The 25,792-nt window shown below is 47.2% G+C and overlaps 1 protein-coding gene and 1 long non-coding RNA gene across 4 annotated transcripts in view; one reads left to right on the top strand and one right to left on the bottom strand.

Moving 5' to 3' along the window:
- Positions 1-5,087: 5,087 nt before the first annotated feature.
- The window catches only part of CLMP (CXADR like cell adhesion molecule), a 121,762-nt gene continuing 101,057 nt past the window's right edge, over positions 5,088-25,792 (top strand). For all 3 annotated transcript variants that reach the window (XR_012423834.1, XM_005579973.5, XM_074015485.1), the window contains exon 1: positions 5,088-5,423. Coding sequence is in view for 2 of the 3 variants with exons in the window: in XM_005579973.5 (XP_005580030.1) it covers positions 5,396-5,423 (28 nt within the window). In the remaining variant the exon portion in view is untranslated. The remainder of the gene's footprint in view (positions 5,424-25,792) is intronic.
- LOC135967153 (uncharacterized) lies at positions 11,133-18,950 on the bottom strand. Its single transcript, XR_010581050.2, has 2 exons — positions 18,854-18,950; positions 11,133-12,612 (listed from the first exon to the last, which is right to left on the bottom strand). It is a non-coding gene; the product is annotated as an uncharacterized lncRNA (long non-coding RNA).

The raw sequence follows: 25,792 nt of genomic DNA, 5'->3' as shown, positions 1-25,792 counted from the left end.
AGGTCCTGGGCTCAGAAGAAAGAAAGGCTCAGTGAAGTCAAGGGGCCTATTCAGAACTACTGGAAGCCCAGACTTGCTGCCTTTTCACCCAGAACTCTTTCCATCATTTCCCAGCTGCCTTTTCCTAAGTGTCCTCATGAGCTTGTATCATCATCTGTAAGGTTGGGCCTGGACCTCAAAAGGTGGATTCTGGACCTCAGAAAGATTAAAAGACATGGACCATGGCCAGGGGCAGTGGCTCATGCCTGTAATCCTAGCACTTTGGGAGACCGAGACAGGCAGATTGCCTGAGCTCAGGAGTTCAAGCCCAGCCTGGGCAACATGGTGAAACCCCGTCTCTACTAAAATACAAAAAATCAGCCGGGCATGGTGGCAGGCGCCTGTAATCCCAGCTACTCAGGAGGCTGAGGCACAAGAATTGCTTGAACCCATCAAGCAGAGGTTGCAGTGAGCCGAGATTGTGCCACTGCACTCCAGCCTGGGCAACAAAGCAAAACTCTGTCTCAAAAACAAAACAACAACAACAAAAAAAGACATGGTCCCTGGTTGCCAGGTATGAGATGAGAGAAGAGCACAGGTCTCCATCTCCCCCTCAGTTCACAGCACTTTTCTCCCGGGATGTCTTTTTGGCATCTCCTACACTAGGTGTAGGGTCCTGCTGTGATCTCCATAGCACTCTGCCCTTTCCCGAGCACAGCATTTCTCACTCCACGTTGTAATTGCTTATTGGTTGTTCATTTCCCTTAACTCACCAGAAGCTTCTGCAGGACAAGAACAACTTTTCCTGTATTCACCATTGATTTTCCAGTGTTTGGTGTATTGTAGGTGTTTAACAACGATTTGCTGAATTATTGATTGAAAGAAAGAATAGAAAGATGGATGGAGGGATGGATGGAGGGATGATCATTTATCAGCTCTTCAGTTACCATGTCTCCAAGTAATTGGGTAATTTATCGTTCTATTCCTGACAAGCTAACTTACCCAACTTCCCTAGTTTGTCAGCAGTACTATCAAAAGACAGTAAGGTGTAAAAGTTTGAATCTCCTGACTTTATACCCTGCTTCAATCATTTACTAACCATGGGATGATATGCAATTTATTTAATCTTGTTAAACCTTAGTTTCTTCATTGTAATACGATATTGTGATTCCTATTAATCACGCTTGTAATCTCTGGAATATGCCAGGGAGTAGAAAAATGGTCGGTATCAATCTTGGCATATGTAACAATGTATGTCATTTATACTCAGATTTGCTGCCTCTTTTCTCTTCCACTTCTTTCACCCACAATGATTGCTGTGTACTTAACCCTATCTAATCTTTCTTCCCAATGTCTTCTACATTGTTTCACTACCCTCATCTTACCTGCCTATTTAACGCAATACGTCCTAAACCGTTCCTGTCCTTCAGGTTTCTTTTCCAAAGCATCATACACTCCTGTTGATGGCTCTAGAATTCCTGTAAAGGAGAGGTTTAAGGTGGTACTCTTCGGCGCCCCAGAAATTGGGAAGGACAAGGGAGTGTCTTGAAGCTGCATATGTATATCACTCCATGACAAAGGCAGCTTGATAGATACAAAAGGGTCGCGAAAGTTCTCCACCCTGGCCAATCCTTGGAGTCACCTCTGGGCAGAAGCAGCCAATTTCCACTTCCTGAAATACGGTTCTCATCAAGGTGATTTTTCTTAAATTTGTTTCAAAGAGCCTGGAGGAGACACTGCATAAGGAGTTCTAGAATCCTTTGCCTCACATTCAGAACTTGTCACAATTTTGCCCCCCAGGGCATTTTGCTTCAACAACCATTTTTATTTCAAGCATTTCATTTCATTCAAGGCCCTCAATATGCTATTCCTAACTCCATGTCTTTGTCCAGGAACTCCCCGCTCCTGGCTCTCCCCAGCACCTCCCTTCTAATGAAATTCTGTTCATCCCCCAAGGGCTGGTGCCATCATTGCCCTCCTCCGCAATCACCCCAGCCTAAGGTGCTCCTTCCTTTCTTGGAGTTCCCACTGTTTTTTATCGTCAGGATAACGTACCCTGGCATTTAACTATCTAACGTTCTTGTATTGTTGTTGAAACATTTCCCATGTTGGTGTTTTTTCTCCCTCTGAACTGAGAGGTCCATTCAGGGTAAGGACTATCTCATACTCTTTGGATCCTCCGAGACACCCAGCCCAGAGTGGGTCCCAGCACTGGTAGGGATGGGATGTGAGTTACAAACCACCCCAGAAGCACTCTCTCTCTGCTCTTCCTGCCCACAGACCCATGACAATAGAAAAGAGGTTACAGATTTAGAGACACACATCTTCAGGGACCCAAAGATCCTCCTCCAAAAAATATGTGTAATACAGGCTACAAGACTTGGGATTGGGAAAATTTGAGTGTTTGTGACCCAATCTCAGTCTAATCATTTCCTGTGCTGGTGACTAATGACCTAGAGCCGAAGGCTCCTGCTACCTTCGGCTTGAGCAACTGGGTTTAAACACTTATCTGCCTACACCCACACACATCTGTCTTCATGCGCACACCAGCCCTCAATCAATAAACAGCACGGACAGTACCAAGTTCTCCAGAAAGGCCATGAGCAGTGGTGGGGTGGAGGTGGGGCTTTAAAACTTGTGCAAAAACCCCACCTCTAGAGGGAAATAAAAAAGGGGAAATCTGGGTGAAGAATTTTTGTACTATTTTTCAACTTTTTTGTAAGCCCGAAATGTCAAAAAAAATTTAATTATGAAGCAGAAACAACAAAAAAGTTACCTTCTGTATGTAGTTTTTCTGCCACTTTCTCCAGCCTTTAAGAATTACTGGTTTTGGCTGAGGATGGCTCATGCCTGTAATCCCAGCACTTTGGGAGGCTGAGTCAGGTGAATTGCTTGAGCCCAGGAGTTTGAGACCAGCCTGGGCAACACAGCGAAACCCAGTCTCCACAAAAAATACAAATATTAGCCGGGCATGATGGTGTGAGCCTGTAGTCTCAGCTACTTGGAAGGCTGAGGTGGGAGGATCACTTGTGCCCAGGAGGCAGAGGTTGCAGCGAACCTGGGTAAGAGTGAGGCTCTGTCTCAAAAAAAAAAAAAAAAAAAAAAAGAGTGGCGGCTTTTTTCAATATATTCATTTACAAATTATAGTTGTGAATGTATCTATTTCCCGTTAGACCATTAGTATAAAATGGAAAATAAAGTTACTTCGGCGTCAGAGACCTTTTAAACACCTCTCAATATAAAAAATAATATTTTTAAATATTAGAATATTAATATTGGAATAGAAGCATTTTAATATTTTGTGATCTGGGGCAAGATACTTAGGCCTAAGTTATAGCTTCCTTGTCTTCCTATTTATGCTAAGGGATGGTGATTTTTTTTCAATGACTATCCCTGAGCAGTATAATAAGAATGATATAAAAAGTCAATAATATGATTCTGGGTCCATAGCTGGTGTTCATGACATACTCCTTCCAGATTTTTTCAAATGCCAGCTTCCAAGTTCTACTCACTTTGTGCCCTCACACCTACACTTTTTCTTTTTTTTTTTTTTCCCCCACACTTAAACATTTTTAGGTGAAGCACCTGGCACAGTGTGGATGCCTAACACATCGGTATTGAAGGGGTGAGGGGTGGAAAATGCTGCAATTCTTCTAAAGCAACGCTCCAGCTGATCCGCGAGCCCTAGGAACAGCCCCTGCTTTTGCAAATCCTCTGAGTGACCTTGTGAAACTTCCATAACCTCTCCAGGCCTTTGCTTTCCTAGTCTGCGAAATGGGACGGGTTTTCATTACACATTTGCATCTCATTGCACATGTGTGACTCGGCAGCCCACCGGCCCTGGCGGGGTTCATCTTTCTTCTCAAGAGCGCTGGCCCCAGCTTCCACCTTGGGCTCAGGCGAGGCCGAAGGTGAGCGATTGCGTCCTCATGCCTCCGGGCGGCTGAGGGAGAAACCCTCCAGGGGCATTCAGAGACAGGGACCAGAGTTTCTGAGAGGCTCTGGGCACAAGGTCGGGGCAGGAGGTCCAGGCAGCCTTTCCTGGTCTCGCCGCCTCCCGCTGCCGCTGAGCAGCAGGGTAGTGAAGGGCAGACTCCCAGGGGCCGACCCTGGGGCTGGGCTGCTCGGTTCCGCGGAATCCACTGTCCGCCCCAGTCCGGCCGCCAGCCTCCTGCCCTCTGCGAGCCTCCTGGGCCGGGTGACGGAGCCAGGGGGATTCTGCTCCCTCTGCCTGCTGTTCTTTCTGAAAGGGGGTGGTGCACATTTTGGCCAGGGCCACGTGCAGAGCACTTTGCTGCAAAGCATCTCAATAGACCTCTTTCCACCGAGCTGTGGGTCCCCTTCACCTGGGTGCTGGCTAGCCTAGCTCTTTTCGGGATCTGAAGGAGCGCTGCTGCAAATACCGACAGCAGAAAGCGAGCGAACGCGAAAGGCCCCGGGAAAGCCAGGCCAAGGGGTGTCGCCGGGTGCCACATGAGGCAGTCGGTGGGAAGAGCCCTGGCCAGCCGGGCACTGGCTGCCTTCGCTGCCTACCTCTGCCCCCCGCCGTCGGCCTGGTCAGTCTGGTGGCTTCACACTAACAGAACCAGACGGGGAGGGAGAGGAGAGGCGAGAAGAGGGCAGAGTACAGAGGGGAGAGGGCATGAGGAGACGAGGAGGGAGAGGCAAGAATGCAAATAAGGAGACCTGGAGACGAAGAGATGGAAGAGAGAAATGTCAGATTTGTGAGAGACAGGGAAGCAGAGAGAAATGAGAGTAAAAAAGAAGCGAGAGAGAAGTGGAGAGGACAAAGTGAGAGCAGAGCTCTAGGAACGGACAAGGCCTCGTCCACGGGCTCTCAGCCGAGGTGTCACCAATGCCCCCTGCACAGAATCAATCCTACGCCCGGCGCCTCTTAACCCACCCGCCTCTGCACGGCCCCAAGTCTCCCCTGGCCCTCCCTGCCCGGTCAGCTCACGCTTCTCCCCCACCGGCCCCCACCGCTAACCCCAAACGCTGCGCGGGAGGGAGGGAGGGAAGGAGGGAACAGCGAGAGAGCGAGGGAGGGGCTGCGGTAGGAGGCAACCATGTGGTTCCAGCTGAATTTTTTTCCCCGTCTCTCTTTCTTCACTCCTTTTTCTTTCCAAACAGGGAAAAGTGTTCCACGAAGCGGTAGCGCCTTTCCGCCTCGCGTTTCCCTCCCTGACCCTGGTCCCGGCTCCTGTCCCGGCGCGAGCTGGTGGGGCGAGCGCCGGGAGCCCATCTGCTCCCGGGGGCGCGGGGCGCGGGGCCGGCTTCCGCCCGGCACATGGCTGCAGCCAGCCAGCGCGCACCCCGAGGCGCCGCGCCCAGCTCGCCCGAGGTCCGTCGGAGGCGCCCGGCCGCCCCGGAACCAGGCAGCGGCTGAGCGGGGAAGCTCCCGCGTCCGGGAATCGGGATGTCCCTCCTCCTCCTCCTCTTGCTAGGTGAGTGCCTCTGGGAGGGCGGGAGTTTGGATGGCCGTGGGCAAACGCAGCCCTGCGTCCGGGAAAGACGCTGCTTCTGACCCGAGTGTCCCCGCAGCCCCTGGAGCGAGCCGGCTTTTCCGTCCCTGCCTCCTGGCCACGGAGGAGCACATCTGGCAACCGAGGGCCGCCCAGTCGGCCATCGAGATTGTCTCGCACATCTGGGCCCTTGAACAGACTTGGGGAGTCGTTTGATGTGGAGGGTCCTCTTTAGGGCGGTGTTTAGTTTCTCGTGTATCTGGGGAGAGTGGAGAATTGGTGGAGGGAAGGTTTATCCAGGAATTTTTGGGTCAGGTTCCTGAGGGTGGGGGTTTTTTGTTGTTGTTTCAAACAGGCGCCTCCGAGGCTCAAATTAGAAACAGATGTGTTAAAGGGTGAGCAGAGTGGGGGACAGGCAGGGTGGGAGAGGAAAGGGGAGAGGGAAAAAGGGCAGGGCCCAAGGAGCACCAGGAAGATGCAAATGCCCCAAGTGACCCAGGGAAAGAAGGAAAAGGGGAAAGGGTACGGGTTGGGAAGGAGAGAGAAAAGGAGGAGAACAGGAATGTGAAACAGAAGGGCAAGGCTGGGGGAGACGGAGCACAGAGAGTGAAGAAGACTTGGATAAAACGGAGCAGAGGAGCCAGAACAGAGGGAAATGAGCAAGCATCACTTTTTCCTGAAACAGGCTCCGGAGCAAAGGGAAGAGTCCTCCTGAGCGTCCCTTCCTGGGGTCCCCCAGGCAGGATCCTTGGGGCCTCATAGGCCCTTAGGCAGAGGCAGGTTTGCAGGAGAGGACATCAGGGATGTGGGTGGTAGGAGCCCACAGGAGGGACTGGGAATATCTGAGGCGCCACGGCAGGAAAGGCAGGCACGGAGAGCAAAGGGCATGTCATACTATGCACGCTGAAGCGTGGGATCCACTGGAGACAGGCCCAACAGTTAGCTGGAGATCCGAAAATCAAAGAGCCAGCCAGGTGTGGTCAAGAGTGAGCACTACCCTGAACACCAGGCCACGGGAGAACTAGTCCTGGTTTTAAACTGACTAGCTGGGTGGCCTCAGACAACTTACTCCTTATCCAGGGCTTCTATGTCTTTAGCTCTGGAAAGAGAATATTAGATGGTTCCTAAGTCCCTTCTAGCCTACAACACCAGAGGTTTGAAGGAGGCTGGTGTCTAGAAGAACCACCAAACCCTGAAATACGTGGCTAGAGTGCTCTGTCTTTTTTGAAACTTTACAAACCAACTAAACTATATGCATACCCATCTAGGCCAGCCTCAGGCTGATAATCACTCAAGTTAGAGAAATGAAAGAGGTGGGCTAAGCCAAACTATTGCTCAAATAGGGCAGGTGGGGAGGGGTTATTTTCTAAACTCCTTTAGACATTAGCCAAATATTGCAATACTGTTCCTGTGCGCATCTGGCACAGCTGGATGGCACCTTTGTTCCCTTTACTGGACTCTACCACTAAGTTACCAATCACCAGATTTTCAGTTGAATGAAACTTCAGAGCTGCGTTATTAAAAACAGCTAATAGTCGTTGTTATACTGAACACTTTATATGTGCTATCTTGGTAACTCATTTGTTCTTCACACCAAGCCTATTGACTGCCCAGCCATCCCTGTTGGCTACCCTCATGTTACAGATGAAGAAACCAAGGTGTAAAAAGGCCAGGTAACTTGCTCAAGGCCACACACTCATAATTAGGAGGGATGGAATTTGGGTGCAGGCTACCTGCCTCTAGAGAGAGCTTCCTAAAGCGCATTGCTTTCCAGCCTCCTGTGGCTGCAGAGATCCTCAAAGCGCTTACCCTCTACCACACCTGGCTGGCTCTTTGATCTCACCAACCTCTTCATGGAATGTAAGATGTCAGCGTGACCTATAGGAGAGAGGTCTGGGAAAGGGAAACAAAAGTCACACTGTTCGAGCACCTGTCCTTGTTTAAGAAGTGGTTTGGAGCCATGGAATGCTTGGACACTGTTCAGCAAAGCCAGAAAGAAAACACACCAAGTTGTCTGAGTCCTGAAATCATCATACTGGTCCTTTAAAGGGGCAGTTCCAGGGCTGCTTCTGATCATGGCTGGCATGATTTTTGGCGTATCTTTTTCTAATGATTGCAGAGTATCAAACAAGGGCTGGGAGGGTGGAGAGTCTTCATCGTCTGAACTGTGGGCCAGTTGACTCCGTGCTTCCTGCACCTTCCAATGAGTGAGGTCAAATAACCCGCCTCTCTGATGTGAATGAACAAGTAGTGCTCTGAGCCCCAAGGAGAAGAGAGAAGGGGCTCCGGCTCAGCCCCTCTTCTGACCCACTATCCTGCCCCACTCCCCTAACGTTCCGGTCCTCACTGTGCCACCTTAACTTCTCTCCTTGACGACTATAGCAGCTGCCACATTCCTGCCCTGCCTGTCCTCTCTCCTCCACTCTGCACACTGCTACCCAAGTAACCCTGTGAGGCCGCTGGTAGAATGCACGAAGCTGGGACTTAAGAGTCTGGCAACCTCTCCAGGTTCTTGTTCTGACTCCCTTATCTGTACAATGGGCATAGGGGTGGGGGAATGTTGAATTCAAAATTTCTGTAATTCTATGGTTTTTCTCCTTTCTTCCAAAAACCTTTAGTAGTCTCATTGCTTTTAGTGTTGAGTACAAACACTTCATTCTGACATCAAAGACTTTACATGTCATTCACAGCTCTTCCTCTCCTCACCCCCAGATACTCAGTAGGGAACCTGAATTACTTCATGCGCCCAAAACACGTCCCATGCTTCTTTCTAATTCTACACTTTTGTTTATGATAATCCCCCCAGCAAGACTGCCTCCTTATTTCCTGCCCCTGCAGATCAAAATCATGTTCATTCCCCAAGTTTCACCTCAAATGCCACTTTCTCCATACAGCTGTCCATGTTATCACCAGCTGAATATACTTTTTTTTTTTTTGAGTAGTCTATTGGACCTTTGAGTCCCAACAGCCTTCGTCTTAGGACACTTTGTATTATGTTGTTCCAAATGCTTATCTAACACCCCATTAGAATGGAAGCTTCGTGAAGACGGGGACAGTGTCTCATTCACCTGTGAACCACGTTCAGTACCTTGCATAAACACTTGGGAACTATTTGTTGAGAGATAATTGGATTTTTAAAATATTTGAAATGTTTAAGGTCAAGAGAGGTGAAAAATTTGGAAGATCACTAACCTTTGACTGGGGGATAACCCAATAGCGAGGAGCCCAGTTCTAATTCAGCTTGCTTTGAGCTTCCTTGTCTATTAATGCAAATAGGACCAGTCCTATTTTTAAAAAATTCTACAAAGAACATTACAGGGACAGGGACCAGATAATATATTTGTCATACAAATTTATTTTGTTATCTTGTGTGTGCTAGTGCCAGATTAAAAATAAGACTTCTCTGTTGAAACTTCTGCCAGAATGGGGAAGGAGCTTGGTTTCCCAGAAAGTGAGTTTGAAGAAGGCATGAATGCATAGTCCATTGGTCTGCAGGATAATGACAGGTCTCAGTAGGATTCCGTGTCCTACCCTCATCTTCCCACGTTAATGGTGATGGTCATAATTATGATATATTCCCCGTAGGCTTAAATCTAGTCACATCCTATTTTTGTCTTTTTCTCATCTGGGCAGGGTACACATGAGTATTATTTCATGAATGTATCTAATGATGATGGATATTTTTTAAAGGTAGAGTCAAAGATTGCCGGAACTGGAGGAAAACTAAGAGACTACTTAAATCAATGGTTCTTAAATTTTTGAGTCCCAGACCCTTTTTAGAATCTGATGAAAATCACAAAACCACTTCTTAGAAAAAGACATGTATACTTCAAGTTTGCCAATAATATTTAAGACCTCATTGAGACCTCCTGATACCTTTCCTTGGAACCCAAGTTAATCTTTGATCTAAACTTACCCCTTCTTTTAGCATGAAGAAACCAAAGTTCAGAGAGAGGTTTGGCGAAGGTTATACAGCTAGCTTGGTAAAAGGGCCAAGACTGGAACCCTAATTCCATGATTTGTCCTATTACACATTTTTGAAATAGAAAAATGTCTCTACTTCCTTTTCAGCTCATGTACTTAAAGCTTCAAGATCACAGCTGCTCTTGTGATGCTTCAGTTAAGTGAGCTAAATGCTGAATAATTGGCATTGGTTTTTATTATATGAGAAATTGCCTGAAAAATCAGGCAGGCGTCATAACATTTCAATTTAGTCAACGTAATTGGAAGTCCTAGGAACTCTGCAGTGTCATGTATGTCTAGTGTATTCAGGAGAAAGGAATTAATACCCAAAGTCCCAAAGATGTGGGTGTATGTGTACAAGGAACAGGACTGGAAATCAATAGCTTTAGCTCCTTAATCATTTTTCTGGGTGAGCCTAGGAAAATCATACCACTCTGAGCCTTAGTTTTCTCCTTTGTAAAATGGAAATATGAGATTAACATTATCTCTAAGTTTCCTTATACCACTAACATTCTGAGTTTTTTTAATTCTGAGAATTTTCTGGCTGGTCCAGATGTGGTTGTGATCAGGAACAGATGGGTGTCACCATGCTTATTGATTTTTTCAGGCACTGTTCACTCATGGCAATTGGTAGCACATGATGATAAACCAAGAAGGGTCAACGAACTAATTGGAAGAGAACAGTAGTAGCCTCCATCCTGGAACTGCCCTGTGGCACTGTTAGCCAGGGAGCACCATTCAGGTTCAGGGTGATGGCCCAATCCCCTCACCCAGGAAGTTCAGTAACTGAAATACTCACCAAAATGACCTCATCTTAAGCAGGGTTACCTACAGAACAGCCTCAAGCATGGACACCCAGGATAGGCTTCAGTGCAGAGGGGCTATGGTGTAAAATTATTTGTAAGCATAAGCTCTTTTTTTTTTCTTTTTTTGAGACAGAGTCTTGCTCTGTCACCTAGGCTAGAGTGCAGTGGTGCAATCTCCACTCACTGCAACCTCCGCCTCCCAAGTTCAAGCAATTCTCCTGCCTCAGCCTCCTGAGTAGCTGGGATTACTGTCATCCACCATCACGTCCGGCTAATTTTTTGTATTTTTAATAGAGATGGAGTTTCACCATGTTGGCCATGCTGGTCTCGAACTCCTGACCTCAAGTGATCTGCCCACCTTGGCCTCCCAAAGTGCTGGGATTACAGGCATGAGCCACTGCCCCCGGCCATTTTCTTCTACTTTTAAAATTAACGCATAATGTGCATGTAAAGCACACCTAGTAAATGTATAGCTTAATGGATTCCTTGCCTGGATTTGAACTTGTAGTTGGATTTTGAAATATGAAATGTATTACTAGCCCACTTGTAGTACTCTGAGAGGGGATTATATGGGCGGGACTACTATGACAGTATAACTAATTTCTAACATTTGTACAAGGTTTAGCAGTTTACGAAGTACATTAACATACCTTATCCACCTCAAATCACTCTTTGAGAGTATCATTATTACTCCATTTTACAGATACATAAATGGAGGCTCAGAGAAGTAAAGTGAGCTTCTTTCTCTAGAATACACTGTGAGTAAACAGCTGAGCTAGGATCCCAACCCAGGACTTTGGATTCCAAAAACCATGTGTTTTCCACTTACCAGGAGACACACGGTTATTCTGAAATCAAGGCTCTGTGTTACTAAGAAGAGTGGATCAGGCTGAAGCAGAGGCTTCATCTTTAAACCCCAAAGTGGAAAGTTCTGCCGAACATTTATTACCCATCCCCTTCCCCCACTCCATTCCAATGGTTAACAAATGTGTTTGGATGACTATTGTGTATAACAGAACTACGTCTACATACATTGTATATGGATTACTAGTGTTCCTTCTAATACATCAGAAGACCCTTCTAGTGTTCAAGAGGTCAGATGCTTTGGGGTCAGATGCATGAGCTTCCCTTGTTAGTACTATCCTGCGACTGTGGATGACGAGGTTTATGGATTGGGTATGACTCACCTAATATGTTGCTTTTTCTACTTAAAGCCCTGTTTTCAACAGTTCCGACTTACTTGTTTCCTAAAGAAAAAATGCAAACCATACCTTCCTCCCCTTCAGGTTCTGGTTATCTGAATGTCTGGATTCTGGAAAAATAAAAGTTTATTTCCTTTGGCACCGTACAGACCAAAATGGGGAAGAATGCCGAAACGAAAGCTTTATTTTGTTAGCAGCAGTCAGTTGGGTCACTGTGTGTGGAGCCTCAGCCAAAGCCTGGCGGTGATAAGACTCAATGCTGCTTTGTTTCAAGAGCAGGCAGGGGAGAAAGCTGTTTCCTTTGTGCCCATACTGAGAAGAGAAAATGGGCAACTATCTTCAGAATAGTCCCTCAGTGGGTGTGGAATATTGAGGGTTTTTGTAAGAGGGGCAGCAAGGGGGATGTGGAAAGTTCAGGTCATCAACGGTGGCAGAGGAGAAGAAAGGAGAGGAGGAGGAGGAGGAAGAAGAGGAGGAAGAGGAGGAGGAAGGCATAGAGACTGTAGAGGATGAAAAAGCTAAGCTAAGCTGACCTCCTGGTGTTTACAGAGCAGCCTCTGAGCACGTTCTGTTTCACGGATGGCGGGAGCAGCTCACTGATGTCCCTTTTAAGATCTTCTTTAGGGCTTCCATCCAAGCTGTAACATTTCCTACTTCAGGCACACGCTCTCTCACACAAAACAATTACAGAGCGGGTGCGCCTGCTAGAGTTCAGGCCCCTAGCTGGGCTCTGAGACCCCGATCACACAAAAGGCTCCCTTTCTACCTTCTAAGAATTCAGATCAGTGAGAGAGATGTATTCACAAACAAGGAATGTCAGATACATGAGGAGGCGATTCTGGAGGAAAGTACCAAGGATTCTAGGAGTCCCAAAGAGGAAGCTGCTTCATTACGTGCTGGCTGCTGTGTATTTCTTCTCATGCAGGTCTTCAGGGGCTGTGTCTGACATCCCTGTGCCCCTCACAGCACTTGCTCATTATTGAGATCGTGCTAAATAAGCAGTCGGTGGGTTGATGGATCACCCATCAGCGTCAGAAAGGAGTAGAATTAATCAGTGCATCCTTGGCATTCAGCCAGGAGCTTCCTGGAGAGATTGAGACTCCCAGTGTCCTTGCCTATTGAAGGTTATGGTCTCATTCTTCATCACAACCTGCCAGCGACACAGCTACCTCTAGGTCCTCATCCCTCATGGGATGTTTTCTGAAAAAAGGAAAGAAAAAGATGTGTAACTGTGAATTTGGATCTCTTAATTAAAAATGGCCATATATTCACCCAAGGTTTGTATCTTATTACTCCACATGGAAAATGAATAGGATCAAGCCAAAGAGGAATTTTCTGTTCCAGGAGAAACTCATTGTACTAAGCAGAGACTCAGCCCCAAGTCATACTTCTTTTCTTGGTCCGGGAGGAAAGAGGGAAAATGAAATCCCTGAGAGGGAAATTGCTTTGTGACTTCATTGTTTAAATTTAGGCTTGGGTTTGTGGGGATCGTTCAGACTTAGAGCAATAAGCCTTCTAACCCAACCTCTGTCACTTCTCATTACTTCCAATGACAGTTCCAATTATTTCCAATCACTCTTCAAGGGAACAGCAGGGAAGGCACACATGGCTTCCACGTAGACCAACCGTGGAGCAACCGCTGTAAGAATCGGCCCCTGGGGTCCCTAGACCCTGCTGGAAGCCAGGCTTGTCCACTTCAAAATTGTGTGACCTTGGGCAAGTTACTTCACCTCCCTAACCTCAGGTTTTCGTCAGCCATTGCATCTAGTAACGATGTCATAGAGTTTTTTTAATGAAAATTACATGAGGTGATGCATAAGAATTTTAACGCTCTGCTTGGTACGTAATAAATAGTAAATGAATATCTGTTGTTATTATCATGAGTTTCCTTTCTGGGGGAGGGTCAGTTCATGGGTATTTGGAGGGTCTGCTTGAAGTCAACGACCACCAGGCCGTCAGCACCAGCATTGGGGGCTTTGGCCACTGTGGCTCCTCACCCTACAGGCGAGCCCCTAATGTCCTTTGGGGAATATTGCTCTGCTTCAGGTCCACAACGGGCTCACAGATTCTGGCCGGGCTCAGTGGCTCATGCCTGTAATCCCAGCACTTTGGGAGGCTGAGGCGAGTGGATCACTGGAGGTCAGGAGTTCGAGACCAGCGTGGTCAACATGGTGAAACCCTATCTGTTCTAAAATAATGTAAAACTTAGCTGGGCGTGGTGACACACGCCTGTAATCTCAGCTACTCGGGAGGCTGAAGCAGGAGGAGCATTTGAACCCGGGAGGCGGAGGTTGCAGCAGTGAGTTGAGATCGTGCCACTGCGCTCCAGCCTCTGGGTGACAGGGCGAGACACCATCTCAAAAAAAAAAAAAAGATGAGGCTCGCAGATTATGCCCCAGCTCTCCACAGCCACTCTGGGAGAGCAACTTTTTGTGTTATTTAGCCCTAGGAAAGAGGTGCCCTTCTATGCCGCTTGGCATATCACAGCTGTTGAGTCTTCTTTTCCTGGGTTCTACCCTCTTGACTCATGCCCCCGAGTACCTGTGCCAACTTAGGCTGCCTCAGCCTGGGCATATAACTGGTTGGTTCGTTTCTGTTTTCAGTGTTAAGTGATGTTTAATTGAGCAAGTACTATGGACTAGGCAGTGTGCTAGGGATTTCCAGACAAGTAATTTCTTATATTCTTAAAACAACCTGTGAGATTGGTATTACGGTCCCTATATTACAGGATACGAAAGTGAGACATAAGAGGTAAGGTATTCCATCCTAGGCAGTACAGCTTGAATAGAGCAAAACAGCAGACGCGAGAGAATTTGCCCTCTCCAGCACTGATCTGGGAAGTAGGCATGACGAGGCAGCCAGGCCACATAGGTACAGTGACACACAAACGGACGGGAGGCCACTGGGAGGCCTGACCTTGGCCTAACAAGGAGCTGCAAGTTTCTTATCCCCCAGTTTTCAGGCAGTCATTTGTCCTGATCAAAACTAGACTCCACCAAGCCCCACACCCACATTCAAGATGTGTTGAATTATGTTTCTTTTTTAAATAGGAGGAAAGTAAAACCTCAAGGTGAGAAGAAAAATCTGTTTGTTTTTTTCTTCCCACTGACCTGAACAGTAAAGTGCGATTTTTCTCCTCATTAAAGAGGGCTAAACTGGTGTCCCAGATTCCTGCGAGCCTAGAATTCCCGCTCAGAATGAAGTCCTGGGCCAGGCAGGCAGAGCCTGGGTTTTCAGCGGAGGCCTGGTCCCCATCTGCCTTCCCCTGGGGGAGCTCTACCCCACCCCACTCCCACCAGTAGCGAAGGGCAGCCGGCTCCCGCCTTGCCTGCACTCCACCCCCGAGGAGGGGAGGCCGGAAACGAGGCCACCTCTCCGCAGCCTCCTTCTCTGCTCCACTGCCTCTCACACCCTGTTCCTGGAGCCCTGCAGCTTCCCAAGCCCTGGGGAATGCAGGTGACCATCCCTGCATGCTGCTGCCTCAGCCTGACCTTCCTCCTGCTCTCTGTCTGTCTCCCCTGGCGCCAAATTGGCCTGCTCTCAGATCTGGCACTTAACGAGACAGACAGAGAAAGAACAAAGACCAGCCTGAACTCCGTCAAGCTCATCTTTCATGTATTGCCCCTTTTCCTCTCTCTCTCCCTCCTCCACTCTCCCAAATTCTCTGTGAGGCACCCACTCCTGAAAGCCTTTGCTCTCCTCAGCCTAAGCTAATAGTGGTGCTTTGTCCCCGGTCCCCCACCTGTTCTTGAAGACCTCCATGCTGTTGCCTTCCATCCCGTGACCAGCTACCTCTTTACCACTTCTGCCCTGACCAGCTTCCTCCCATCCACCGCCTCATCTGCAGAGGCTTTCCTGACACTCCAGGCACAGAGCGGTGCTGGCCCCTCTGAGCCCCCAGAGCACCTTGTCCACACCTTTAGAGTAGCTTGTGGCATGTTATGGTACAGTTTGGGGTTCTCTGTCTTTCCTGGTGACTGTGAGCAGGGAACAGTGTCGTATTGTCAGGAATACCAAGCCCAGTGAGCAGCTGGCACGTGCTGGATTCTTGCCAAATGAATGAATGAGGGAACAAACAAACATGTGAACGCACAAGTGAATGCATGTCAATCCCCTCTCAGGGGAAGGGTGACTGAGTCACTTTTCACTTAGTAATTTTCAGGACATGTGGCCTCTCCTTTCAGCTTTAGTTTGAACTTTAGCCTTATTAGTGGTCAAAGCCCTTCCAGCAATATTGACTGACTCCTTCTCTGACCCTTTTAGGTCCTCTGCAGAGAATGGCAAGAGTTGTGTATGGGCTCTTAGCCAATTCAGGAGCTCCTTCCGTGATGCATGGAGTTTAAGGCCCTCTTCCTCTCCTTTCCTCTTTTGCTTCTGCCTCACCAGGTTCACCCTGCTCATCTCTAACCTTGCCTGGGTATCACCGAGGCAGCATGAGCAGAAGAAACACAAGTCAGCCAATGAGCACAGAAAATTTTGGTGGGATTTTTAAGTTATTATTTCAGCCAGGCACGGTGGCTTACGCCTGTAATTCCAGCATTCTGGGAGGCGGAGGTAGGCGGATCACCTGAGGTCAGGAGTTCGAGACCAGCCTGGCCAACATGGCGAAACCCCATCTCTACTAAAAATACAAAAACTAGCTGGGCGTGGTGGCACATGCCTGTAATCCCAGCTACTCGGGAGGCTGAGGCAGGAGAATCTCTTGAACCTGGGAGGCAGAGGTTGCAGTGAGCCGAGGTCACACCACTGCACTCCAGCCTGGGCGATGGAGCGAAATTAATAAAAAAATTAATAATTAATGAATTAATTAAAATATGATTTCTAGGCTAAGTGCTTGTCCATGTGTTAGCACATTTAATCTTCAAAACAGCATTGTGAGACAGATGACAGCTTTCATTTTGCAGATAAGGATCAGAGAGGTTAAGAAATTTTTCTGGTGTTACCACAGCTAGTTAGTCAGATTAAAATTTGAAGCCCTGTCTTCTGGCTCCTAAGTCATTACTCATCCTACTGCCCCACATGACCAGGAGCCCCATTGTGAGTGGCAGTCGCACCCCACCACACTCAGTAGGGCTCTGTGCTGATTTGTGGCTTCTGTGTCTCGTCCCCACCCCAGTGCATCGGGTGGGTATATCAGTGAGCTTTCCCTGAAAGATGGTTGCCAGGTAAGGCTGTTTCCTCTGGGAAGCCTTGAGATTTGTTTCATGCATACGGTGACCAACCATCCTGTTTGCCCATGCAGGATTCTCAGTACTAAAACTGGGACAGTCCCAAGAAAGCCATTTAATTGGTCACCCTAGTAGTAGAGTATCTCGCTACTCAGAGAGTGACCCTCAGGCCAGGTGCAGTGGCTCACACCTGTAATTCCAGCACTTTGGGAGGCCGAGGTAGGCGAATCACTTGAGATCAGGAGTTCGAGAGCAGTCTGGCCAACATGGTGAAACCCCATCTTTACTAAAAATATAAAAATTAGCCAGGCATGATGGCGGGTGCCTGTAATCCCAGCTACTCAGGAGGCTGAGGCAGGAGAATCGCTTGAACCCGGGAGATGGAGGTTGCAGTGAGCCGAGATCCCACCACTGTACTCCAGACTGGGCAACAGAGCAAGACTCTATCAAAAAAAAAAAAAAAAAAAAAAAGGGTGACCCTCAGACTAGCCACAGTGGTTTCACCAGGGAGCTTGTTGGAAATGCAGAATCTCAGACTCACTCACCCCAGACGCACTGACCCAGAATGCACGTTTTCGCAAGATCCCCATGGAAGGGGAAAAACATTTTGGAAGAGGAAGTACTTAAGGCACATTTGACAGAAGTTACGGAAATGAAGATTCATACCTGAATCATCTGACCTGAGAGAGGTGACATCCTCACTTTTCCAAGCTTGCATTTTACATGTGATGGTTTGCTCTATACCTCAGGTGATGCACATTGGCACAAAAGACTTAGGTTTATAAACCGAGGAAGAAAGGAGTTATGGGTCCACATTCAGTCCAAGTGGAATGAAAGGCTGGAGGGTGCGTGAGTGCTGGGTGAGGGTGTGTGGGCATCGAGTGATTTCACAGTTAAGCCTTTCTTGTGTCTTTGAAACGATGATGTTCTTACGAGGGACTTGGAGTTCTCTGGATTCGCTGGCCTACACCCTTTTGCCGAGGTCGGGCTGGAGTATCACAGTGGACAGCAAATAAACCAGACTGTGAGTGAGGACAGCAGCAGCCTGTGCTCTTGGGCCTGAGGATTCAGCAAAGGGAAATAAACGCCCAGAGGGAAAAGCATATAATAGGAACCACGCTTGCTGAAGAGTAGACCCTCAGTAGTTATAACTGAAGAAATAATTAGGCCACCAAAGAGGTGTTCCAAGACTACATGTTTTCCTGTTTGATGCCTGGCTCTGAATCTAGGTCTCATTTTCACCCTGGCCAAGGAGAGATCAGAAGGGAAAATGTGTAGGTCCCTTCCCTGCTGCAAGAATCTAACCCAGATTTGGAAATGAGTTATTCATGGTTCCCCAGCCTGTGCTACCCTGTGGTGATGACCTCGCTTGGATGGAAACAGAAGTGATGGAAACCGTGCTCTAGGTGAGAAAGTGGTTGGCCAGCTCTTCATAGGATGCCTCAACAACTTCTCTAGGGCCTTGGCTTATCTCAAAGCAAACCTGGGTCAAAGCAGTTGTTCGGTCTTTTAAATTGGTGCTGTGTGTCATCCTGGGTCAAAGTCATTGTAAAAGTCTTTTAAAGGGGTGCTGAGTGTCATCTTTTGTTAATGTTTTTGCTCTAAAACCAGACTGTCAGATGTTAAAATAACAGGCACCAAGCAAGGTACGAAAAGACATTTGTATTTCTAGGATTGCAGAGCAGCCTTGAACTAAAAGAAGCATAACCCATATTTGTCGACTTTCTCTCTATTCCAAGTCACATGCCCAGTAGGGAGCCCAAAATAAGGGCAGCCCAGGGGAGGGAATGACAGGCAGGCCTGGAGATGGATGTGTTCATCCGTTGAGTTGGAGCTGTTTCAGACAAAGCTGATTTCTGCTGTGATATTAATCCCACCCGGACAACAAGAAATCAAACTGTCACTTTTCTCAGAATGAGGTGAAATGTTTCTGACCTAGGTTTGGTTTTATAACAATTTCTTCTGTGTGTGTTGTTTTCCCTGGGATCTCAAAGGGCTCAGTTGGGGGTGGATCTTAGAAGAAAACACAGATTTCATTTATGGCGCAACTTCCTTGCCTGGTACTGTGAGTGGACATAGTGCTGTGCATGACCTGAGAGCCTGGTCGGGGAGCAGATTGACAGAGGAGAGAAACTGGGGAACAAAGGCAGACAGAATGGAATTCATTGCCAAAATGTTTGGTACAGATAATAAGTGAAACAAAAGTTTTGGGAGAAGATAGTAAGGAAGGTGGAGGAACCTAACCTTGCTCACAGTGGAGCACGAATACCTACCGCAAGGTGAAAGCAGTCGCTTGAGGGCATTGCACTGGGGTGAGCGAGGGCAGGAGCTGCAGAGCGCCTGGGACCTAGGAAGAGAGCAGGAGAAAGGACATGCGGGGGCAGGGAGGAGACGGTTGTGAAATTGTTCAGTCTCGCTCTGGAAACAGTACACATCATAGTTTATAGGCCAATTTGGAGACCTCCTCCGGCTGCGTGGCGGTGTTGGGAAGTGGCTGAGCACCTCACCTCTGGGTCTGTTTTCCCCCTGCTGGAGGAGAGACTGGAAGGGAGAAGGTGTAGGTTCCCTCTCTGCCGAAGAGGTCACGCTGTGTGGCATTCCTTTGTGGGGAGCCATAGACTGGACTGCGCATTGTTCTTTCCCCTGCAGGCAGCGTGAGCTGACGCTCTTGACCCTAAGGTTGGAGGCAGAGACCCTCTTACCTGCACACACCCCGGGCCCCCTAGTCTCCTTGCTGCTGCTGGCTCTGCCCCCAGTGCTTTCCTATCACTAAGAATAGAGGCCTTCTCTCCAGGCATCCAGCTTCCCACACAGTCTGACTCTGCCCAAGCCTCTGCCCTTGAAGATGCCAAAGTGCTTTCTGTCTCAGAGTCTTTGCGGTTGTTTTTCCCTAGCCCAGGAACGCTCTTTCCCCAGATGGCTGCAAGACTGGCTCCTTGCCTTTCAGGTTTCAGTGCAAACACCGCCTCAGTGAGCATTTTCCTGAAACCCTCTCACCCCCGTCCCAACTAACCAGGGCCTCGGCCTGGTCACTATCACTTTGCCCTGTTATATTTTCTCCCTAACACTTACCACTGTCTTTTTTTTCACTCCTATACATTTCTGTCTTTGTCTGTTCAGGCTGCTTAACTAATTACTATAGACTGGGTGACTTATAAACAACAGAAATTTATTCCTCACAGTTCTGGAGGTTGAGAAGTCCAAGAGCAAGGCACAACAGATTTGGTGTCTGGTGAGGGCCTGCTTCCTTGTTCATAGACAGCCGCATGGTGGAAGGGGTAAGGGAGCTCTCTGGGGCTTCATTTCTAAGGCTCTGCCCTCATGACCTAATCAGTCCCCAAGGCCCCACCTCCCAATACCAGCACCTTGAGGGGTTAGGATTTCAACATATGAGCTTTGTGGGAAACACATACTTTAGACCGAATGTGCCATGTACTTGTTTACTGCCTGTCTCTGCAATAGCCAAGACTTCGTCTATATCATTTAGTTCATTTACTTCTGCATCCTTAGTGCTTAGGACAGTGCCTGACACAGAGGTGCTCATGTACTCACTGAAGGTTACCCAGCTGGTAAGCAATGAAGTCTGAATGTGAACCCAGGCAGTCTGACTCTAGAGCTGGTGCCATAAATTAATGTTATTCAAGTCATCTAAGCCCCTGCTTCTCAGAGTTTTAGAATTTACCCGGGAAGCTTGTTAAAAATGCAAGTTCTGATTTAAGTCCAGGGTGGGGCCTAGGACTCTGAATTTCCAAAAAGTTCCTAGCCAGTGTTGCTGGTCCATGGAAAAAGGCTCTCAGGAAGAAAGAGAGGGAGGGAAGGAGAGAAACAGAGGCTCAGTGAAGTTAGGATGGCTTTCCTTAAACTATAAAGCTAGTTGGTGGCAGAGTTGGGACTCCAGCCAAGGGGCCTGGCTCCCAGCCCAAAGCTCTTTGAACCCTCAGCAAGCCCAAGGATTTTAAGGCATACTTACATCTTGAATTCCTAATTGCAAAGGGGGCCTAGGACCCTGGCCTCTGCCCCCTGCGGATCACTGGTACTTGGTTGCCACTGGGCCTTCCCATTACAGGGCACAACAGTTCATGTTTTGAAAGACAAGAGTGGTTTCCCCAGAATTTCCAAACCCCCTTCTAGCACAAACACTGAAGTATATAATCTCCACCCTCTCTGCCTCACGAACAAGACCCCTCTAGCGGCTCTAGGGTTTGCCATTATGGTATTTGTTATAACGAGTGTCAGCTCATTTGTGCGGCCTCCACCCTTCTCCAGGCTTCCTTGTTCCTTTCTTTCTGACACAGGAGATGAGAGCTAGACCTGTTGGAAACTTTTACAAATCTCTCTGTCCCGCCTTCCACCCAATAGAAATCCCTTTCTGAAAGACGATCATGCATCCTCCATTTGAGCAAACAACAGGAAGCTCAGCACTTGCAAAGCCCTTTCCACTCTCAGGCAGCTCCTTCCATGAGAAACGGCTTTCTCCTCTGAACTGGGTTTCCTTTCCTGGCATCTTCCACCAACCGAGGCAATAAATGTTAGTAATGGCCATAACTGCCTCACAAGCAAAGAGGGTCCTCCAATTTACAAAGCGATATTTTAAAAACATTTATCAAGCTGGGTGTAGTGGCTCATGTTTGCTAATCCCAGCACTTTGGGAGGCTGAGGCAGGAGGATCGCTTGAGGCCAGGAGTTGGAGACCAGCCTGAGCAACACAAGGAGACACCATCTCTAAATAAATTTTTTTTTAATTTATCTGTAACAGACACTGTGCTAGCGTTTTCATGTATGTGACACTTCATGTAATACAACCATACCCCGAAGTACAAAGCACCAATCCTCATTCTACCAATGCATAAACTGAGGCTCAGAGGGTTTAAATGACTTGCCCAAAGAGAGAGGCCCTATAAGCTTCAGAGGCCATGTCCTTTATAAGACCCACAGTCGCACATCCTCCTGCTACTCAAAAACCCTTCAGAGTCCTTTCATTTGCATCTCCCATCCTGCTCTTCTTTTACAAATGAAACACTCCTATCCCTTTAACCTTCCTTTCTAGTAATCACAAGAATGCTAACCATCATGAATGGAGGTCATGTTACATCCCAGGCACTCAATATGTAGACTAAGTTAATCTCCATAACAACCATCAAATAATTCCATTTTATAGATGAGCAAACTGCTGAAACTCAGAGAAGCAATTTGTTCAATGGCACTCAATTAGTGACTGTCAAAAAGCTAGGATTCAGCTTGGGTCTCTGTGAAAATGAGAAAAATGCTAGAGTGAAGGAATGCAACGAAGGCAATGGGAATCCAAGTAAGGAATGATGCACACTTGGACATTCTCCCATTTGAACCGTCTTTCTGGTGTTGGCATGCTTGACCTCTCCTACAGAATGACTTAGCACAAAAGGGGGCTCTTCAGGGGAGTCTAATCTGGGCAGGGGAGGCCATTGTTCTGTGGAGGTCATTTGACACCAATTCTAAGTACATTTTTTAAAAGCAAGATTTGGCTCAGGCAGGGTGGCTCATGCCTGTAATCCCAGCACTTTGGGAGGCTGAGGTGGATGGATCACCTGAGGTCAGGAGTTCGAGGCCAGCCTGGCCAACATGGTGACACTCCGTCTCTACTAAAAATACAAAAAAATTAGCCCGGCGTGATGGCGCGTGCCTGTAATCCCAGTTCCTCTGGAGGCTGAGGTAGAAATATCGCTTGAACCCGGGAGGCGGAGGTCGCAGTGAACCAAGATGGTGCCACTGCACTGCAGACTCCAGCCTGGGCAACAAAGTGAGACTCTGTGGTAAAAATAATAAAATAAGTAAATAAAAATAAATAAAAACAAGATTTATTGGGATATAATTAACATACAATGAACTGCAGATATTTGAACTATATAATATATGAGTTTCATATATCACCACAATCAAGATGTTTTAAACATGTGTCATAAATCCAAAAAGGATGGCATCTCAAGGCTGGGCACGCAGCTCACGCCTGCAATCTCAGCTATAGTCCAGACTGTACAGAACCTGTCGTCCTCCCTTTGCTTCTAGATTCCCATACAACTTTGCGGTTTGATGATCAGTTTTGATCTTAAGGCCCAGAATCCACATTTACAGCCCTGTTTGGCTTTTTCAGATTCCCATGAACCCCTCATGTGAGTTCAAGAATACATTTACCGTCAGATTCTTGGGGCTGAAAGATAAAGTAAATGTAACCCAAGGGTGTTGGTCCTCCAGCTGAGGGTTCCTGACTCAGCAAGGATGAAGTGACTCACCAGAGCCTCCAAGAAGATGCTCAGGAGACATGAGGGAGGCACAGGGCCAATGTCCACTTCCCACCCTCCCATCTGCTTCCTATTCCCTCACTTTTTCTTCCTAAGGCCGCACCTCCCAAATACACTGCATCAAAGGAGAAAAACACCCCAAAGCAGTGAGGATTTTGAGGGAAGGGCTCTGAATTCAGACAGAAGCCTGCTCTAGGACTGCCTCTAAATGGCCTAAGTACCATCTTTACCCTAAGACGGTCTATATTCCCCTCCATCAAATTAATCTCTGTCTACTCTAAGCTCTCATGAACTTTCTGTTATGGCAACAATCACCTGCTACCCTTCAAAATGTGATGATTCACACATCTTTCACTTTCTAGACCGTAAGCTCTCTGCGGCCATGGTGCTGATCTGATTCTTCTTTGCATCCTCTGTAGCGGCTAACGTGGTACTCAGTGGGTACTTGTTGAACGGACAAGTGAATGACCTACCTTGTCCTAAACCTCAGGGCAGGACTTAGAGCTGAGCATAGCACTACCCTTGTGTCTCTCACACCACATGCTACGCGTGGAATATGAGTGGACACCCAAAATGGTGATTCTCTGTGTGTGTGTAATATAAATAGAACTAGGGAGATGCATACACTGTCTCCTTCACATACAATGTTAACTCTCCCAAAGGTAAGGCTTGGCTTAACAGATTGTCACTGGTAAGTCTGCTTCCTGGGAGAGATATAGCTCCCACCTCCAACAGTACCAGCAGGTGCTAAGGAGCCAGGAGAGAACAGGTATTCAAAGTGGGAGGGAATAGTTACCAGCATGGAGGTGGAATCTCCGCAACTAGGGTCCCATTGGCTCAATCTCAACCTTCAAAGGAAGCCTATGGAGTCGTGGTGCCTGCGGCCGCCAGCCTACCATTTCCCCTTCCAGAGATATTCATTCCTTGAACAAAAGGCCCAAATGGTTAAGCTTCCTTAGGTCACTCAAAGAGGAATCTTTACACATCAGACAAAATGTGATTTCAAATATAGACATGCCTAAATGAGTGTTTCTCAATTTGGTTTTAATTTCAGGAACTAGTATAATTTCAAAAATAAATTTGGGCACAAAATCAGGGGCTCACTTTTAAAATATTATTGACTATAGTTTTAAACAAAAATACAAACTACCATCCTGCTGTTAAAATTATTCCTAAAAAGAAGCAGAATTTCAAAAACAAAAATAAAAAGGCAGTTGGCAACCATTCATGGACAGCTCTCTGTTTCTAATAGCTAACACTTAGTGAGTGCTAAATGTACACTAGGCACTATTCTAAGTATTTTAATAATATCTCATTTTATACCCATGCAGATTACATCATCTATATTTTTTTCTTACTCCCATGTGAGGCAATGAGAATGTCAAGGACCGGTGGCATAAGTTTACACTCTAGTGCTAGGCAATCGCTAGCATTTTGGTAACTAACTAAAATAAGATTTCTTGAGGCAACTCGCAGCTGCAGGAATCAAAACTTCTATGAATCTTCAAGTTTCCATGTGATGCAAAGGCCAGGATGTGATCTTTCGGAGTGAGCTCTTCTATGCAGGATCTAGATGACAAACATCTTCCTCTCAAGTTTTCTTCAATATATGGAACCCACTGAGTTCTGTTCCCAGTTGACAAATGAGACTCATGAGATTGTAGCCTTTGTCAACCAATGCAGTGCCCCAAATAAATAATCGTTGAGCCAAAGCTAAAATACTTCAAACTGTATTTTTGCATAAGAGATAAAGGAAGAGCAAGCTGGGTGTGGTGACTCACACCTGTAGTCCCAAGTACTCGGGAGGTTGAGGAGGGGGGATCTCTTGTTCAGCCCATCAGCCTGGGTGATATAGTGAGACCTCGTGATATTGTTTGGCTCTGTGTCCTCACTCGAATCTCATCTCGATTTGTAATCCCCACCTGTCGAGGGAGGGACCTGTAATCCCCACATGTTGAGGGAGGAAGGTGATTGGATCATGGGGTGGTTCCCCCATGCTGTTCTCATGATAGTGAGTGAGTTCTCGTGAGATTTGTTGGTTTTGTAAGTGTTTAGAAGTTCCCGTTTGCTCTTCTCTCTCTTGCTGCCTTGTGAAGGTGTCTGTTTCCCCTTCCACCATGATTATAAGTTTCCTGAGGCCTCCCCAGCCATGCAGAACTGTCAAACCTTTCTTTATAAATTACCCAGTCTCAGGGAAGTTCCTTATAGCAGTGCGAAAATGGACTAATACACCCCATCTCTTAAAAAATTTTTAATAAGTCAGGCATGGTAGTGCAGGCCTACAGTCCCAGCTACTAGACAGACAGGGGCAGGAGGATCACTTGATCTCAGGAGTTTGATGCTGCTGCAAACCATGATTGCATCACCATACTGCAGCTGGGGTGGCAGAACGAGATCTTGTCTCTAAAACACGAAGGAAAAGCTACCACTTTTGCAATAGAGAGCCCCTTTCCCCTCTTTCCTTGCCTCCACTTCCAAAGCACAGGCATTAACATTCCACTAGTATGTTTCACAATGAGCACACACCAGATGGCTTTAACCCGGGGAAGGAATGCTGGGTTGAGTAACAGGGCGATGAATTAAATAACCCTTCGCTAACCATTTAAAAAATCCTAAGTGCTTCCTGATTTCTAGATTAAAGAAAATTCATGGGGCCTTAAAAAAGACAGAATATAAAGGACCTTAGGTTGCCGCCTCTAGACAGAAGGGCCTTTAGAAGATGGATAGACCAGCAAGGTCAACCATTGCAAAAGTCTCCCCAGAGACCGGACACATCTTCCAAAGGAGGAAGGAGACAGCAAGTGGGAGGATCTTTTATTTATTTTTTCAATGCTTAACAAAACAGCCCAAGGAGACCCAATGTCAGGCCTACATGTGAAATATTATATTTTGGGAGATAGTGCTTTAGTGTCCAGACGGAAGAGAAGCTGGATTCAG

The sequence above is a fragment of the Macaca fascicularis genome, chromosome 14, assembly GCF_037993035.2.
Source record: "Macaca fascicularis isolate 582-1 chromosome 14, T2T-MFA8v1.1".
Classification (NCBI taxonomy): Eukaryota; Metazoa; Chordata; class Mammalia; order Primates; family Cercopithecidae; genus Macaca; species Macaca fascicularis.
The sequence above is the reverse complement of the archived record's forward strand: the minus strand, read 5'-3'. Positions and strand labels throughout refer to the sequence as shown.